The 15,591-nt window shown below is 51.0% G+C and overlaps 1 protein-coding gene across 4 annotated transcripts in view; it reads right to left on the bottom strand.

Annotated features, from left to right (window-relative positions):
- Positions 1-6,170: 6,170 nt before the first annotated feature.
- Positions 6,171-15,591, bottom strand: part of GFRA2 (GDNF family receptor alpha 2) — an 85,981-nt gene continuing 76,560 nt past the window's right edge. For 3 of the 4 annotated variants that reach the window (XM_040490365.1, XM_040490366.1, XM_040490367.1), the window contains 2 exons: positions 8,556-8,609; positions 6,171-7,538 (listed from right to left, as the gene is read on the bottom strand). In XM_040490365.1, the coding sequence (XP_040346299.1) occupies positions 7,416-7,538; positions 8,556-8,609 (177 nt within the window). In that variant the 3' untranslated portion in view covers positions 6,171-7,415. Of the gene's footprint in view, positions 7,539-8,555; positions 8,610-15,037; positions 15,182-15,591 lie in introns of all 4 variants that reach the window. The other variant, XR_005795043.1, reaches the window with a different exon arrangement.

Below are 15,591 nucleotides of genomic sequence, written 5' to 3'. Positions count from 1 at the left end.
AATGACCCCTCCTCAAGCCCAGGGTGGGCCCATGGATGGATGACTTGAGCACAGCTGAATTTCCAACCTATTTGCCCTCCTGGCCCAAAGCCCCCGTGCAGAACACAACTGCAGCCCCCCACACTCCAGGCCACACTTCTGTGAGCACAGACCATAGGCTACGTGGTTCTCTCCTCCTTCCTGCCCAGCACAGGACCCTTCCTTCTGGTGTCCTCTCCCACCAATTTCACCTCCCCTGTCACAGTGGTGGACTGTCCTCTCTCTTCTTACAACCCCAGGATAACTTCAGCCCTTCCACCCATTAGCATTCCTGCCACCAAACCTCAGTAGTCAGAATGCCCAGGATTGAGAGCTTGGTCTCAGAGATTATTTAAAGCAAATGGTGGCAAACTATAACCCCTAGTCCAAGTTCAGCCCATATCTGCTTTTGTAAATACATATTTATTGGAATACAGACAAGCCCCATGATTTACACAATGCCTATGACTGTTTTCAAGCTACAAAGACCAAGTTGATAGTTGGCAGCCAAGATGCCACGACCCACAAAGCCTATGCTACTTATTATCTGGCCCTTTACAGAAAAAAGTTTGCTGATCTCGGAGAGCAATCTTTCTGAGGCTCAGAGAAATTCAGTGACTTAGCTGATAGATGGCCAGCCAGACTTTGAGCCCAGGTCCCACGACACCCCTTCAAGTATACCCTACAATTCTCGAGGACAGCATATGAGCTTGAACGTGTCATCAGACTCACACCTCATTGCCAGCCTTTTTTTCTATAGGGAAATCACAGAGGAGAGAAAGTTCTGCTCAGAAAGCATGGAAGTAACTCAGAATTCATCACAAAACAGGGGTTTGGGGCCTAGTGCTCCCTCCTCACAGGGAGTTCCCAAGCTTGCCTTGGACCCTCCAGGACCCCATGCCAGCCTGTCACCCGCAGGTGCTGACATTGTTCCCAGGCCTCACGGCTGATGAGTGCTTCCTGGTCTCCATTTGGGGCTGCTGATCTGATATGCATTTGCCCTGGTGCCCTTGAGCTGAGATGTCACTGCAGCAGCACGTCTCCTGCCTTCATGCATGGAGAGGAAGTGGCCAATCAAAAGGACTCCAGAGAGAGCATGACATTTGGCTGTTCTGTAGCCACTGTCCCCAGTGACTCATAGATCAAGTCAACTGTGCTTTACAAATAACAAGGAAGTTTCCCTTTTTTCTCTCCCCACCTCTCCTGCCCTCTCAACTCCACATGGCAATCCTTCAAAGAGCACAGACCATTGTGTTCTTGTGTTTACCACAAGGCATCTGGCTGCCATGAGGATGAGACCTGGTGAGCCAGGCAGGTGCAGAGAATCTGCGGAGGTCCAGGCTGGCTGGCCCACTGGAAGCGGGAGTGGCATGGCTGATGGCCTGCCCACTGTGCGCCAGTCCCCTGGCAGGGTATAATCCCATTTAATCCTGACAAGAGTTCCTATGAGGCAGGGACAGCCATCCCCAGTTTACAGATGAGAAACCTGAAGCTCGTACTAGACATGATCACCTGGCTGGTCAATGTCAGATCTGTAATTCAAACTCAGGTCTGCCTAGCCCCAAATGTGTCCTCTTCCATCATCATCACCATGGTGTCCCCAAAGCAAGAGCAGTTCAGAGTCAAGGGCAGGTCCCCAGATGGTCAGTCTTCTTCCTCAAAAGGCCAGCTTCCCACCAAACTGTTTCCGCACAAGGTCCACACTCGTCCTAGCAAACACCGAGGTGGGACTCTCCCCATCAGAAGGACCTGGGATGGGCCACGTATAGAGCTGCATCTTCCTCATGCCTCTCTCCCTTCTGGAGTCTGCAATGTATTGGATTTAATGAACCGGTTTACAGAACTCCCTCACCATTTGCCCTATAGGCCGAGAGGGAAGGGAAAGCACAGCAACGAAGCCCAGATTAACTGGAGCCCCCAGGGAAGTGGCTGCCTTGGTCAGGCCAGCTGAGGGCCAGCACAGAGCCAGGGACAAGTGTGGCAGTGTGGCTCAGGCAGCAGCTGGGCAGTTTGAGCCCAGACCCACAAGGCAGCCCACCTGGGCTTGTGTCAGAGTGCTGCCATGCCACCTACCCTCTGTATGATCTTGGGCAGGATCGCAACTTGTCTATGCTTCAGTCTGCTCAGTATGTAGTATGGGGAGGCAGAGCTAAACTAATTGCATCCCCATGGGAATGAAATGAGTTGATACTCACGCAATTTTGGAACAGTGTCTGATGCATGTGAGGGCTATGTAAGCGTTGGTTAAATCTTATATATACATATTTTAAAATATCCACATTTGGTTTCAGTTTTGAGTAATGCTATTAAAATCCTTCTATGTTGTTCACTTCCCTTTTTCTGCTCTGGAAGGTAGAGCACAAAAAAGCACTTCACTCCAGAAGTGGAATGTGGCAAATAATGTTCTGATTAACTAATGCTTCTCTGCACAGCCCTGATTTTATAAACCACATCTTTGTGAGGACTTCAAAGCCCTTTCCATTTGCTCACTTGTCTTGAGATAGGAATGTAACAATGAAGTGGTATGTCTGGGCTTTTAGAAAACACATCTGAACTTAGAATTTGAAATGGTCATGTGGCAGACGGGGATGACTCCCCCTTACTCAGAACACTGGAGGCACTGAGCAGGAAAAGCACTTCTGGTGTAAACCTCTGTCTCTGTATCTCTCTCCCCCTCTAGAGCTTATTCAGAGTTGAGAAAGACCTTAACTATCCTGTAACAGAACTTTGTAGATGAGGTAACCAAGGTTGAACAAGAAGACAGAAACCAGTGTTTCCACCATTTAAACCCACCACTAAGAATGGTACCAACTTTTTGGGTGTCTGGGTGGCTCAGTCAACTAAGCATCCAACTTTACCACTTCAGGTCAGGTTGTGATCTCGCAGTTCATGAGTTCAAACCCTGCACTGGAGTCTGCTGTTAGCACAGAGCCTGCTTCGAACCCTCTGTCCCCCTCTCTCTCTGCCCCTCCCTAACTCGTGTGCATGCTTGCACCCCTTCTCTCTCAAAAATAAACATTTTTTAAAATACCAACTTTTTACCAGTTTTGGCTCCAAATGACTGCCTTTTCCTTAAAAAATTAAATCTTTCTTTAACATTTTTATTTTGAGAGAGACAGAGACAGCACAAGTGGGGGAAGGGCAGCTAGAGAGGGAGAGAGAGAATCACAAGCAGGTTCTGCGCTGCCAGCACAGAGTCCAATGTGGGGCTCGAACCCATGAAGCCATGAGATCATGACCTGAGCCAAAACCAAGAGTTGGATGCTTAACCAACTGAGCCACCCAGGCATGCTAAATCTCTTTCTAAAAGATGAATATCTACTCCCCACTGAGACTTTAAAGGAATAGGCAACAGGCTATGAATACATTTACTTGTATTAACACAGAGTGTATGGCCAGTTTTATCCCCTGGTATCCCAGCCTACAAGAGAGGGAACACCCAGCTTAAGCTCATTTCACAGATTAGAAAAGACTGGCAAAAAATTTCTCCAGCAGAAGGCAACACTGAAGCTTTGCTCTCATGTAAGGAAAGGCAAGTCTTTGTCTTATATGGGCATCAGGCAGTCCCTGAGACAGATCTGGGAACTAGAGACAAGCACATGCACACCACCCCCATGAGGCCCTTTGGCATGAGATTAAGTCCTTGCAGGTGGACCATCAGACCCTGGGAGCCCAGGGACCAGCAGTTAACCAGCACAGGGGAGGCTAAACCAGAGTTCCTGGGTGGACATCTCAGTAAGCAGGTGAGCCATGGGCAGGATCCAGAAAGTAGATGACAGTTGGGCACCCTGTCAGCCCCAAAGCTGCTCGGCATCTAGAAGGTCTGGTGGACACAGCAGGGCCCAGCTAGGGCCTAAGGATCGAGTCAGGCCTTGTGTCTTAGAAGGACTCTAGAGAGCAAGGTTGGGCTCAGTCTTGGGAAAACTATGCTGTCAAGTAGGTTATGAAGGCAGGGTGTGAGATGCAGGAAACTGAGGTAATGACCCTGCATCTGGTCTCAGAACAAGGCAGAGGTCCAGCTGTGCAGCTCTCCACCAAGGTCAGCTCAGGACCAGGGCGTGGCTCACTTGATACTGAGCCCCTCTGTGCTCCTGAATCGGCCTTCTTGGATCTGCCACCATCATAGGTCTCCACTGGGCCTTCAGTGCATTCTGAGTGGTCCTATCTACATTACAGGAGGGTGGCAGGGCATGAGCCAGGTGCGAAGCTGATGTCTGGGTTCTTGGCTGAGCAAAATCATCGCAGGCTGGAAGCCTCCCCAGGGAGAGGAAAAGCATTCCTATGTGATCTCAGTCTCATCAAGGTACTAGAGCCTAGTTGCAGACAGATGCATACCTCAGGTCAGGAATCCCCAAGGGACTAATGGCAAAGAAAGCACATTGTATAGACTGCTAACTGGGGTAAAGGCACAGTGAGCCTATACTTGATGCAGCTGACTCTCCCCAAAAGAACACTAAAACAATTTTAGCTCTATCTCTGGAGTCCTTACCAATCTTCTCCTGATTCCATTCCTGCCCCTCTTCATTTATCTGTCCCCCATGCCCAATCTCAGTGTTTAGGTCCAAATGTCTTAATGTTACTAAGATTCATTCAAACTATTAAACTAATTAGCATTAAGATAGTAACATTTTATTCTTCCCACTTTTATTTACACATTTTGAGAGAATCACAGGGAACAGGAATCATCTCAACCAAAGGAATGAATATTTCATGGTAAAATTTCAGCTATGTGATACCTAGACAGGAAGAGGTTTTAAGGCAGAATAAAGCTGCCCTGCATCTATTCTGGCACCTCCAGTTCCTTTCGGGAAATCTTCTCTCCCTCATTATGCAAGCCAAGGGTTTATATCACATTAGGAATACCAGATGTGAGATATTCTCCTCTCTCACAAAAGTATGGCAGGAGGTAGGCACAAGGCCCCAGTAAACCGGTTGGACAAGTTGGTGGTCATTCATCACAGAGACAGCAGCATGCTGACCCTGTAGATCATGCCTTCTGCCCCTTCAGATGTCCTTTGGTTCCCACTGTACCCTCCCCTGGTCCCCCCACATTCCACTGATTCTGAGCCTTTTCCCCCCAAAGCCTTTTAAGTTAGCCAGTCTTTGCTGTTCACAAAGAACATGAATTCCCAAGTAAACTCCACAGCCACCTCCACACACAGTAACACCAGTGGTGGCTAGGGAAGACAGTTCACTGGCCCACTGGCCCTCCATGCACAGGCTGGAACTTGTACACCACACTACTCACCACCATAGGCCAATGTTGCCCACATTTCAGCAACTGGAAACAAGAGCCATTTGGGGAGAGCAGAAAACAGCATCTCATCTCCCAATGGCGACAGGATGGGATCATGTGCAGCCCTGACAGTGGGAGCACCCCCTCACATGACAGTCTTCCTCCTTCATCTTGCCATGTGCACACACTCATACATGCATATGAACACTCACAAGCCTGCACGTGGGTGCACGTACACACACTCGGCCAGCAGCCATCCTCCTAGCCTTCTCCAGGGAGAATCTCCCCAGGGAATACAGCAGGCCCAGGGTCCAGGTGGAGCCCGGGTGGTAAATGGAGAAAAAGAGAAGAAGGGATGAATCATGGTCATCTTCCTTCTCTAGTAGGACCCAGAAGACCAGATCCCTGCCTTCATAATCACATACCTTAAATAAACCAGGAGTCCCAGTGAGAAGGTATCACCTCATGCCACATAAGACCAATGGGCCACTTAATAGGACCACACAGACAACCTTAAAACAAAAATATACCCGAGGTGTCAAGATCAACTGGTCTCCTGTCCCTCCAGGTCCCCACAGGTACTTTCTTTCTCTTCAAGGTGGGGATCAACAGGCACTCGCACTGATAGGTAAGGGAAGGTAGAGGAGGATGGGTGAAGAAGGGCCCAGAAGGCTGAGCATAGCCGGGATGCAGAGACCCACCAAGTGTAAAACCACCTCCTAAAGGAGCTCCATCACCCACATCAAAGACACATAACAGATGGAGACACATGTGCACATGCGTGCATGTCCCCCCCACACACACACATACACACACATTCTCCAAGGCCCACCAGGACCCCAGGTAAGCAGCCAAGAGGCAGCACTGTGCCAAGGAAAAAAATAGCAGGAGAAGGCACACCGGAGGGAGGCAGAAGGCAAATTGCTTCCTAGTATGTTTATTGGAGCCTTGGCTAAGTATGAATACGGATCAGGAACCCCCTTCCACAGCCCAGTCAGCCTGACAGAGGCAGAGACACAGGGAGTCAATCTCCTTTTTTTCCCATTATAGACAACATTGTTAAAAAAAATAAACTTTACAATAATACATTTTCGCTCATCTGTTGGGGTATTATTTCGATAGTTTTGTTTCTTAAAAAAAGGAAAAAAGGGGAAACCACACAATATATGTATATGGATCTATATATACATATATGTTGAGAAAGGAGTCGTATTATGTACATACAGTTGGCGCTTGTCTGGGAAATGAGGAGAGAATGTGGGAAAAGAGGAACAGGGGGCCGAGAGGAGGAGAGAGCTGCGGCCAGTGAAGCACAGTGCCAGCAGGTGTCCCGCCATGTTCTTCTCTGCCCCTCTCCCTGGTGGGAGACCCACCAAATGAACCCACAAGAAACCAAAAGAGCCAATGACGGATCATTTCTCTTTGATTTCAAAATTCCTGCCACCAAGCAGGAAGCAGCATCCTTGAGCTGGTGCCCAAGCTTTGCTCCCTCTGCCCAAGGGGATGTCCCCAGAGGGCTGAGCTCCCAAGCCCCCTGGAGCTGGCCCCAGTACTCCCTCCATACCACAGTCGGAGGGCCTGGTACCACACCCTCCACAGGCATCACTGGGGGTTCTCAGTTCAGATGCAGACAGAGAGCACAAAACAAACTCCATGCTCGAAACCGAGTGGAGGTGCTGAGGTGCCCAGCTGGAACCCCAGCAGCCAGCCTGGCTGCTTTGCTGCCCGATGCCCTCTGCCAAGCCACCAGTGGGGATCCCTGGCCCCAGTTCACATCAGCACAGTTCCAGTCCCTCAGGCCACAGGGATGTCATCTTGGTCTTTTATGTCAGCGAGGTCCAGAGAAGAAAACACCAGGAGAAAACGAAGGGCATTTCTAGACCCTTGCACCCTCCTCAGCACTGGGTTTCCCTTGCCGAGGGACCTCTGGGCCAGCTCTCAGGCTGCCCGCCTACTTGTCTGTTTGGTTTAGAAAAACTTCTCCAGAGAAGAAATCTGGGAGGAGACAGGTTCAGAGACAAGGTGGGGAAAAATTTTTTTTGCAAGATGTGTGTGTGTGTGTGTGTGTGTGTGTGTGTGTGTGTGTGTGTGTTTCCATGTTGCCAGGCGGGTGTTCTCATCTGCGTAGTTTCCGGAAATCCCTCGACATGGGTCCCAGAGCCTACAAGGCCAGCTTCAGCATCAGGAAGGAGACAGCGGTCAAGGCAGCCGACGGTCTGGCTCTGCGGGGGCCTGAGTTAGGTTTGATCACCTTGTTACTCCCTGGGATGATATTGGTCGTGAGCTGCAGCCATGACACAAGGGGAGACAGAAGCAAAGAGCACAACAAAAGACAGAAAAACAAAGGAGTCAGTAGGGCTGGGATCAGGCAAAGGAAAGGACTCGAGAAGTAGAGTCCTTGAGCCCCTGCCCGCCCCATCCACCCAGGGGACCCTGCTCTGTGCTCACCCTCAGGTGGAGCTAGGCTTCCACAGAGCTGAGCTGAGCTGAGCCCCAGGCTCCAGGAGACTGGGCAGCAGTCCCCAGGGAAAAGGGTTGACACTGCCAAGTGAGGAAGAGGGTCTGTGGACACAGACCAGAGAGGAGGAGCATGGTACCTAAGGTCTCAAGAAGGAGCTCTCGGGGTCCACAGGCACCTGCTTCCTGAGAGGAGAGGAGGGAGAAGCTCTGTTCTACCTGTTCCTAAATGTCTTTGAATCTCCCTGCTCCATGAAGCTTCTTCCCTACACATCTCTGTCTGAGCACTCTCCTCTAGGAGCTTATACTTCTTTTCCTCTCCCTCTCTCTCTCTCTCTCTCTCTATATATATATATAGACACACTCTTTCTCTCTCTCTCTCTATATATATATATATATGTGAGAGTGTGTGTGTATGCACACACACACACACGCACATACATACATATAAATACCTACACACACTATATATGGAGTCATAGATACACTCCTGTTTTGGGGCTCCTTTTAGGAAGGGACTGTGTCTTTTCCCATCTCCCAATCTCCTCAATATCACAGAACCAGCACAGAGTAGGTACTCAAGACACTTGTCATAAAGAGTCAGGAGGGCTTAAGAGGGCTTCTGCTCAGAGCAGCTGTTTGTGTCTCACCCAAGGAGACAGCCAAGGCCCCTGGCTGCAGCCTCCGACCCTGCACCCCCAGTGCAGTGAGCACCCACCCAAGTCTAAGTGGGCCAGAAGCTCATGCGATGGGATCTGGGGGCTCAGAGTCTGAGACTCACCTAGGAAACACCCCCTTCTAGCCCAGTCCCCTGCAGCCATCCCCCACTCTGCCCTTCACTCACCTCTGTGAAGCACATGCTTAACTCTTTGGAGTTATTGGGTTTTAGCCCCTGTTCCTGTGGAAGAGAAGGTGCTAGTAAGGATGGGCTACCAGAGCTGGGTCTCTGGCCAAGCTTTGTCCCATGACTTGAATAAGACCAAAGAGTCCATGGCCCCACCATCCACCATTGCCATCATTAAGCACAAGGTTCACATGAAGAGTGCTGGCTCAATCCCGTGTAGCAAAAAGACCTGGTCCCTTTCTCACACCATCAGCACTTAGGTCCTGTCCCCCTTAGGCTCCTGGAGAAGGGATTCCTAACTCTGCTTTCAACTTATACCATGATAGAATAATTACAAGACATTTGCATGTTTGTCTACTATACTCAAAACTCCTCTTGACAGGGCAGGGACCATGGCTCATTTTCCTTGCACTAAGCAGTGTCTGGCTCATTAACACCAGCTCAGTAAATGCTTTACTAGATGCATGAAACCGTGACTCAATGAATGAATGCCATATATCAGAACCAGCATGCAAGTGCCAGCTCCAAAAAGCTCATAAGCCTTATCTGGGCTTGTGGGGAAGAGAACTGTAATTGATTAGTGATGTCTGTCACTGGTGCATGGTAGGAAGACATATGGCAATAGTGCCAGGCACTGGCCATTCCACCCTAAACAGATGTGGGCACCTGGGAGCTTGGTGGTCCGAGGTGATGAATGAGAAAGGAAGGCTGGCCTACTGATGATTCTAGGATTCTCTACTCCTGGCATAACCACTTGGATGCAGGACCAGAGGGTGAGCAAGAGGAAGTGTCCTTTGTTATCATCATAATAATGATCCATGGGAACCAGCTGGGGGACATGGTGTTTCTACCCTGGCTTCAAATGGCTTGGTTCCCAATGCACTTGTGGGGAAGCTCTGGCCACCATAAGCACCAGGAAGCCCAAGAAATTATTCCTAAATCACTGCTCTTGGCCAGAAGTATCAATAATCCCTTAAACATCATAGGCAATCTACCACCCTGGGCATCTGGTCAGCAAAACAAGGCCCCAGCTGTCACACAGAGGCCAGCCAAAATCCAAGTCACTCCCAATCATGGAGATATGACCACGGTGATGATGAGCACAACGGGAATGGAACCAGGGACCTGACCCAGGAAGATCTTGTTCAAGACCACAGTGCCCATGACTTCAGGTGCCAAGATCCAAGCCTACCATGCTACCCACCTTTGTCCCTGAAGAAGGGCCCTTTGGAACTCAAGGACTGGATTCTACTGCCACAGACTAAGTGCAGCTCCAGCCAGGCCTGTGGGAGGTCACTGCTGGACAGAGCCTGCCCACCCCATCCCAGGGGCTGCACTGTCACCACTATCTTCCATTCAACTGCCCTCATCTACACAATGCTCCCTCGGTCACCCCCCTGAGCAATTCACAGCACTTCTGATATCCTATGCCACAAGACCCAACACCCGCTTTTCCTGGCATTCTTTCCAGGTATCATGGGTTCCAGGTGTGGCAGGTCTCTGTCTCCAGGCCCATGTCCTCTTCCTGTGTATTCCCCTCCCCAGTGCCACTAAATATGGAACGTGTCTGTGTTGCATCAAACAGCCAGGATGAGTGTTCTCACCCCCACTTCAACCAAAGCAACTCTGATTTTATTTGTTCTAGATGTTGGAGCTATACACAAGAAGTATTTTAAAAAACAGCCTACTACTTAAAAATAAATCAGGTTTCAGAAAAGAACTAAACTAAGTGACCTCTAGGGCCTTGCAGTACAACTTTCTGTGATGGGTCCTCGACACGGGCCTGGCCACCGCTGGCTCTGGAAGGCTGAGCCCCAGGCCAAGTCACACAGAGAGAAGCCAGCAAAGCAGAGGAGCACCAGGACTTAGAATTAAAGCAGTGGGGTGGAGGGGAGATCTGAACACAGATCTCACCTGGAGCAGCTGGCTTATGGCTGGATTTTGCTCCTCAGAGTGAGCACACCTGACAGACTCCCCTTAGAAGAAGAGAGGAGAGGGGGCTGTTGGCAAATATTCAAGGAAAAAAGAGAGGGGGAGGAGCAGAGGAAAGGATCAAGAGAGGAAGGGAACAGAGAGAAAAAGGAGAGGCAGCACCCTAGGAGAGCACATGCAGAGAGTTTGGGGGTCTTGGGGGGAGCAGGGAGGACAGAGGGGAGAAGGGGGCAGGGGACAGAGAGGAAGGGAGGGGCCACAGGAGAAGGAGGGTAACAGGAGGAGAGGAAGAAGCAGAGGAGGAGCCTTCATCCTCTCATCTGACCCATATCAACAAGAGAAAGTGACACACACCCCTGGGCCAGCCCCAAGGCAATCCAATCCTTGCTTGCTGGTCTCTGACAGGTGCCACAGCGACTGTGGTGGGAGAAAAGGACTGGCCTCCATGAAGATCAGGGATAGGGCCTCTCCCTGTACCCCATGTGACCCACTGTATATCCAGCATCCACAGCATTCACCTATGTCCCTCTGCACTGATGACATGTCAGTCCAGCAGGCTCCAGGGCCACCAGCCACACACTGAATGTGTGCTGAATGCCCAGGTGACATCCTGAGCTTCTTCTCGCTGTCCAAAAGTACTTCCTTCAAGTGCTGTGAAATCTAGCTTACAGATTTTTATCCTCACAGACCCATGCAGCCTTTCCCTTTTAGATCAAAGGGTCTTAATTTTTGGTGTCCATCCCCACAGGACAATTCCCTGGATCCAAGGAAGAAGAGCCTGAGAGACCAGAGACCCGGGCTCAAGCCTTCTTTATCCAGTGTACCGGGAAAGTCACTTCATCTACTGGAACATCCATTCTCTCATCTATAAAATAGGGAATAGACAAACGCACATCACTGACCCACTGTGATGATTACATGAGACAGTGCACATGGCACAGCAAAGCTCCACACACCTGTAAGGGCTCCTCAATTCCACAAGGCACGAGGCTGAGCCAAGCTTAGTTTTGCATTCAAAGGCAGAGCCTATGAGAAATGCAGGAAGGGCCCAGGAAGGGGCTGTGAGGTGAAACCCAGGGTCAGCCTTAGCCTGGGGCTACCTCAGCCCTACCCCACAGCACATGGAGCAGTCTCTGCCCCAGCACCTGACTTCCAGCAGACACAGAGCAGACAGTGAAGGCTGCAGTAATCTCCCCAGTGGCAAACCTGAGACCCCCACACAGCTCCGGCCACACAGAGCAGTGCGGGGGTTTGCCCATCGGCTGACCTTTTCTGAAAGCAGCATATGGGCGAGGTGCAGAGAGAAGGTTGCACTACTTAATGGCAAAACCACCAGTGGCTCAGATTCACTGCCTCCCTCCCTCACCATTAACTTTCCCCCACTGCTCCCACAAGGGGTTCTAAAGATGAATGAGTCACAGCTCTGCTCACACCCTAATGAGACAAATAAACATTCACAGAGTCATCTCAGCACCGGTTAAGTAAATGGGAGCAGGAGAAGAGGCTGCTCCCTCCCCAAATCCCGCAGGTTGCAGGCTGCCCTCTGAGGCCATGCCCCCCTAAGGCCACCCACAATGCCCATCTAACCCAATTTTCTTGGACTCCAATGGAACAAGTTTATGGGAATAGAGGTGAGTTGCTCACCCCTGTCCTGCTTCCATCACTACTCTGAGACTCTCCTCCCTTCAAGGCAAGCTCAGGCACTGTTGGGTTAGTGTCCCAAAGGGCACAGGTCTGGACTGCAAGGATGGCAGGAGGCAGGGCTTTTAACAGCAAATCCATGTGACAGAAAGGTGGGTACGGGGGCTTTGTGTCCTTGGCTGTACTACAGAGGGCCTCCAGAAGTATGAAAGAAGCAGACGGCACTGGGGAACTTGAATGAGGGAAGGGGCACAGACACAGAGGAAGAAAGGCAGCAAAGGTAAGCTTCATCCTTCTAGAAATTTCTCCCAGAGGGGTTTTTGCCCTCTGGCAAAAGGAAGTTGAAAGAATTATTGTCTTCCTCTCTTCCTTGCCCACCTCTGTCTCCCAGTCCCTAAGCCAGGTCTGGCAGTCGTCCCAGGTCCTTGCTGACTTAGCCCAGCTGCTAGGGACGAAGCCCAGTGTTGCGTCCATGGGAAAACCGTGTCCCCTGCTTCTGGTCCTGGCCCCACCCCCAAATCTCAGTGTCCTCGGCAGCCTTCCTCCTGGCAGGCCCACCCAGTAACTCATTCCTCTTCCCCTCCGCTACCTGCCACCCCTGGCCCAACGCTTCCATCTTGCCTCCTATGACTATCGATTATGGCAAAGATCAAACACACCTGCAAGCACGTCTCCCTTGCCAATCAATCTCTACCTGCTGTCACAATCTTCCCAGATCACAGCGCTCATCTTCCCATCGGCACGTTCCCCAGTCCAAAGCCTTTGGTGGCCTCTCCAAAGCCCGTGTTTCAGTCTGCTCACCAGACTGCATTCCCATCCCTGTTCTCACCCAACCCAGGGCCTGCTCTTCCTCTAGACCAGGGCAGGCAAACATTTTCTGCAAAGGGCCAGGAAAGTTAGTATTTTAGGCAACTCTGCCTGTAGCACATGGAAAATATGTAAACAAGGGGGTGTGGCTGTATTCCAATAAAACCTGATTTATCCAAACAGGCAGCAGGCCAGATATGGCCAACAGATTCCCCTACTGGACCTGTTCTGTGCTATGCTGACTCCATGTCCTCACTCCCACGAGCCCCTCTGCCCACTCTACTCCAATTCCATGTCTCCACATACTCAGCAATCCCTGTTCTTCCAGGCCCAGCAGCAGGGTTTACTCTGCCCATGAGTCCTCTGTCCCCACTCCCAGTACAGAGCAGCCCTCCGTCCTCTGGGCCCCGTGTCACTTTATCCACCTTCCTAGGGTGCCAATCACTTCCTCCCCACCAATCATCTGAGTGTGCATCCTGTCCATCCTACCAGTATGGGACCAAGGTACTGGCCCTGGTGAGCTGTCAGCCTCAGAACCTGGAACAGAGAACATGCAGGAAGAATCTACACTGAGTAATGAATGAATGCACTGATGGGCAAATAAATGAATGACTATAAGGGAAGCCAGAAGAAGGGAAGAAAAGAAGGAATGCATTCAACTCATTCAAAGCTTTGAAACCTGCCATATTTGTATATCAGAACTACATGCCTGATAGACCTACAACACACTGACAGGCCTCTCAGTCCCCCACTCTGATGCCCACAGGCCTGCACACTGGGATGAGGAAGAGACGAAAGTGTCTGCAGGCTGCTGAGCCTACCGCAGGTGTGTTGAGGGGGGGCTGCATCAACCCCTCCAAATTCATTTCTAATTCCACCAGGTGTGATGGGTAGGATGAAGGGGGAAAGCAAAAACTGGCTAGTAGAGACCAAAAGAGCAAAGGGGGCTGTGTTGCCAGGGCTCTGCAGCCCTGGGAAAGGCGAAACCCCCGTTGATCTGATGGGTCCCTGCAAAGTGGCTCAGAGCAAACCACAGGAAATGCCAAGGACACTGAAACAAACCATGACCAGAGAAAGCAAGAGCCCACTGCCAGTCTCCCCACCACCCCCCTCACTGCACCACTGGTCATGTGACAAAAGAACCTTCTAACCAATCTTCCTGCATCCTCCATAGAAAGACCTCTCCACCTGCCTACCCTCATGGCATGCAGACAGCATCTGTGAGAAGGAGGTAAGCTGCACAAAGCTGTCTGCAAGCAATAAGGCACTCAGAACCCATTCTCGAATGGAGAGCAGGAAGTTCCAACAGACCCGATGAACCAGGAACTCTGGGTTCTTCCCTCAACCTGTCTAGAACACCTACTCAATGCCATGCACTGAGCACTGGGGTCCACCGGGCAACAAGGAGGGTGAGAGGCAGCCTCTGTCCGTCAGGGATGGAGCAGGGCACATCGTGATGGGGGCTCAAGTGAGGTAAAGCAGGAGCAGAGTCAGGGGAACACGCCAAAAGGGGAAACCAAACAGGATTCGCCAAGCAGAGAGAGGGACAGGCTCTTCACTCCGAGGACTGACCAGTGCACAGGCCAGCAACCTGCTCACTGCAGCCTACGCCATGGGACAGCCTGGCTGTGCGATGGGAGTTCAAGCCTGACCTGCCGCCTACAGATCAGGGAGGGAATTCACACAGGGGTGTGTTTACCTACAGATACAGGCAAGGCCAGAAGGGAGGGGGAGAGACGATTTTGCAGATATTGCCATGCTTTCTCCAAGTTTCAAACAGTTCCAGGAAGGTAAGGCTGCCTGAAGCGGTGACCACAGCCAGAAATGGAAACATGAGAGCAGGACTCAAAACAGCATCAAAGATGCCCAGACGCAGGCCAACTCAGGAGCCTGCTGGCTCCTGGCTCCTGGGTGGCTGAGACACCCAGGTTTTTGTGTAGCAGCTCTATGATGAGGAAAAGGGCTCCAGTTGAAGACCCCAAACCCCACCATGGGAAAGCCCTCTGGGGTAGCAGATCTAGGGAAGGACCCAGTGCAATACAGCCAGAGGAAACTGTTCGGGAGCTGGGGGCTGGGGGCTCTGAACAAATTACTGTCCTTACCAAGCTTCCATACTTTGGGGCTTGAGAAGGAGATGTCAAAAGGCCCTCTTGTCCTAATGTTCAATCACTTATGTGGGATCCCCAACTCGCTGCCATCTCTGGGTCAGTGAAGGGGGTCTCTAAGGCTTTCCCAAGGGCTTGGGCCTATTAATGGGGAGGAGGACAGAGGTAATAAGTAAAGACCTTGCTTTTCTCTCCAGGGGGTGTGTAGGGTGCACAGCCTCCTCTACCCTCCCTCCCACCCTGGCCTCAGCTTCCTGTCTCTGCCCTCACTCCCCTGAGTGGAGTAAAGACTCCCTTCTGTAGTTGTAGGTTGCTGTCACTCCCAAGGCCCCACAAAGGCCACCATGGAGCCCCTTCCAGCCCAGCAGAGCTGAGGGAGAGGGTGTGGGGACAAACCACCCATGCCAGCCTTTAGCCAGGCTGAGGGCAGGGATGAGGATTTATTCCCCCTTGCACTCCCAGCATCAGGCATAGAGTAGTAGGTTCTCACCAAACAGGTTGTGATTAAAACAGAATCAGGCCATTCCCCTTCAGTTTCAGTGAGAAGGAAC

The sequence above is a fragment of the Herpailurus yagouaroundi genome, unplaced genomic scaffold, assembly GCF_014898765.1.
Source record: "Herpailurus yagouaroundi ecotype Mexico unplaced genomic scaffold, PumYag 181, whole genome shotgun sequence".
NCBI lineage: Eukaryota > Metazoa > Chordata > Mammalia > Carnivora > Felidae > Herpailurus > Herpailurus yagouaroundi.
Note: the sequence above shows the minus strand (reverse complement) of the source record. Positions and strands in the feature narration are given on the sequence as shown.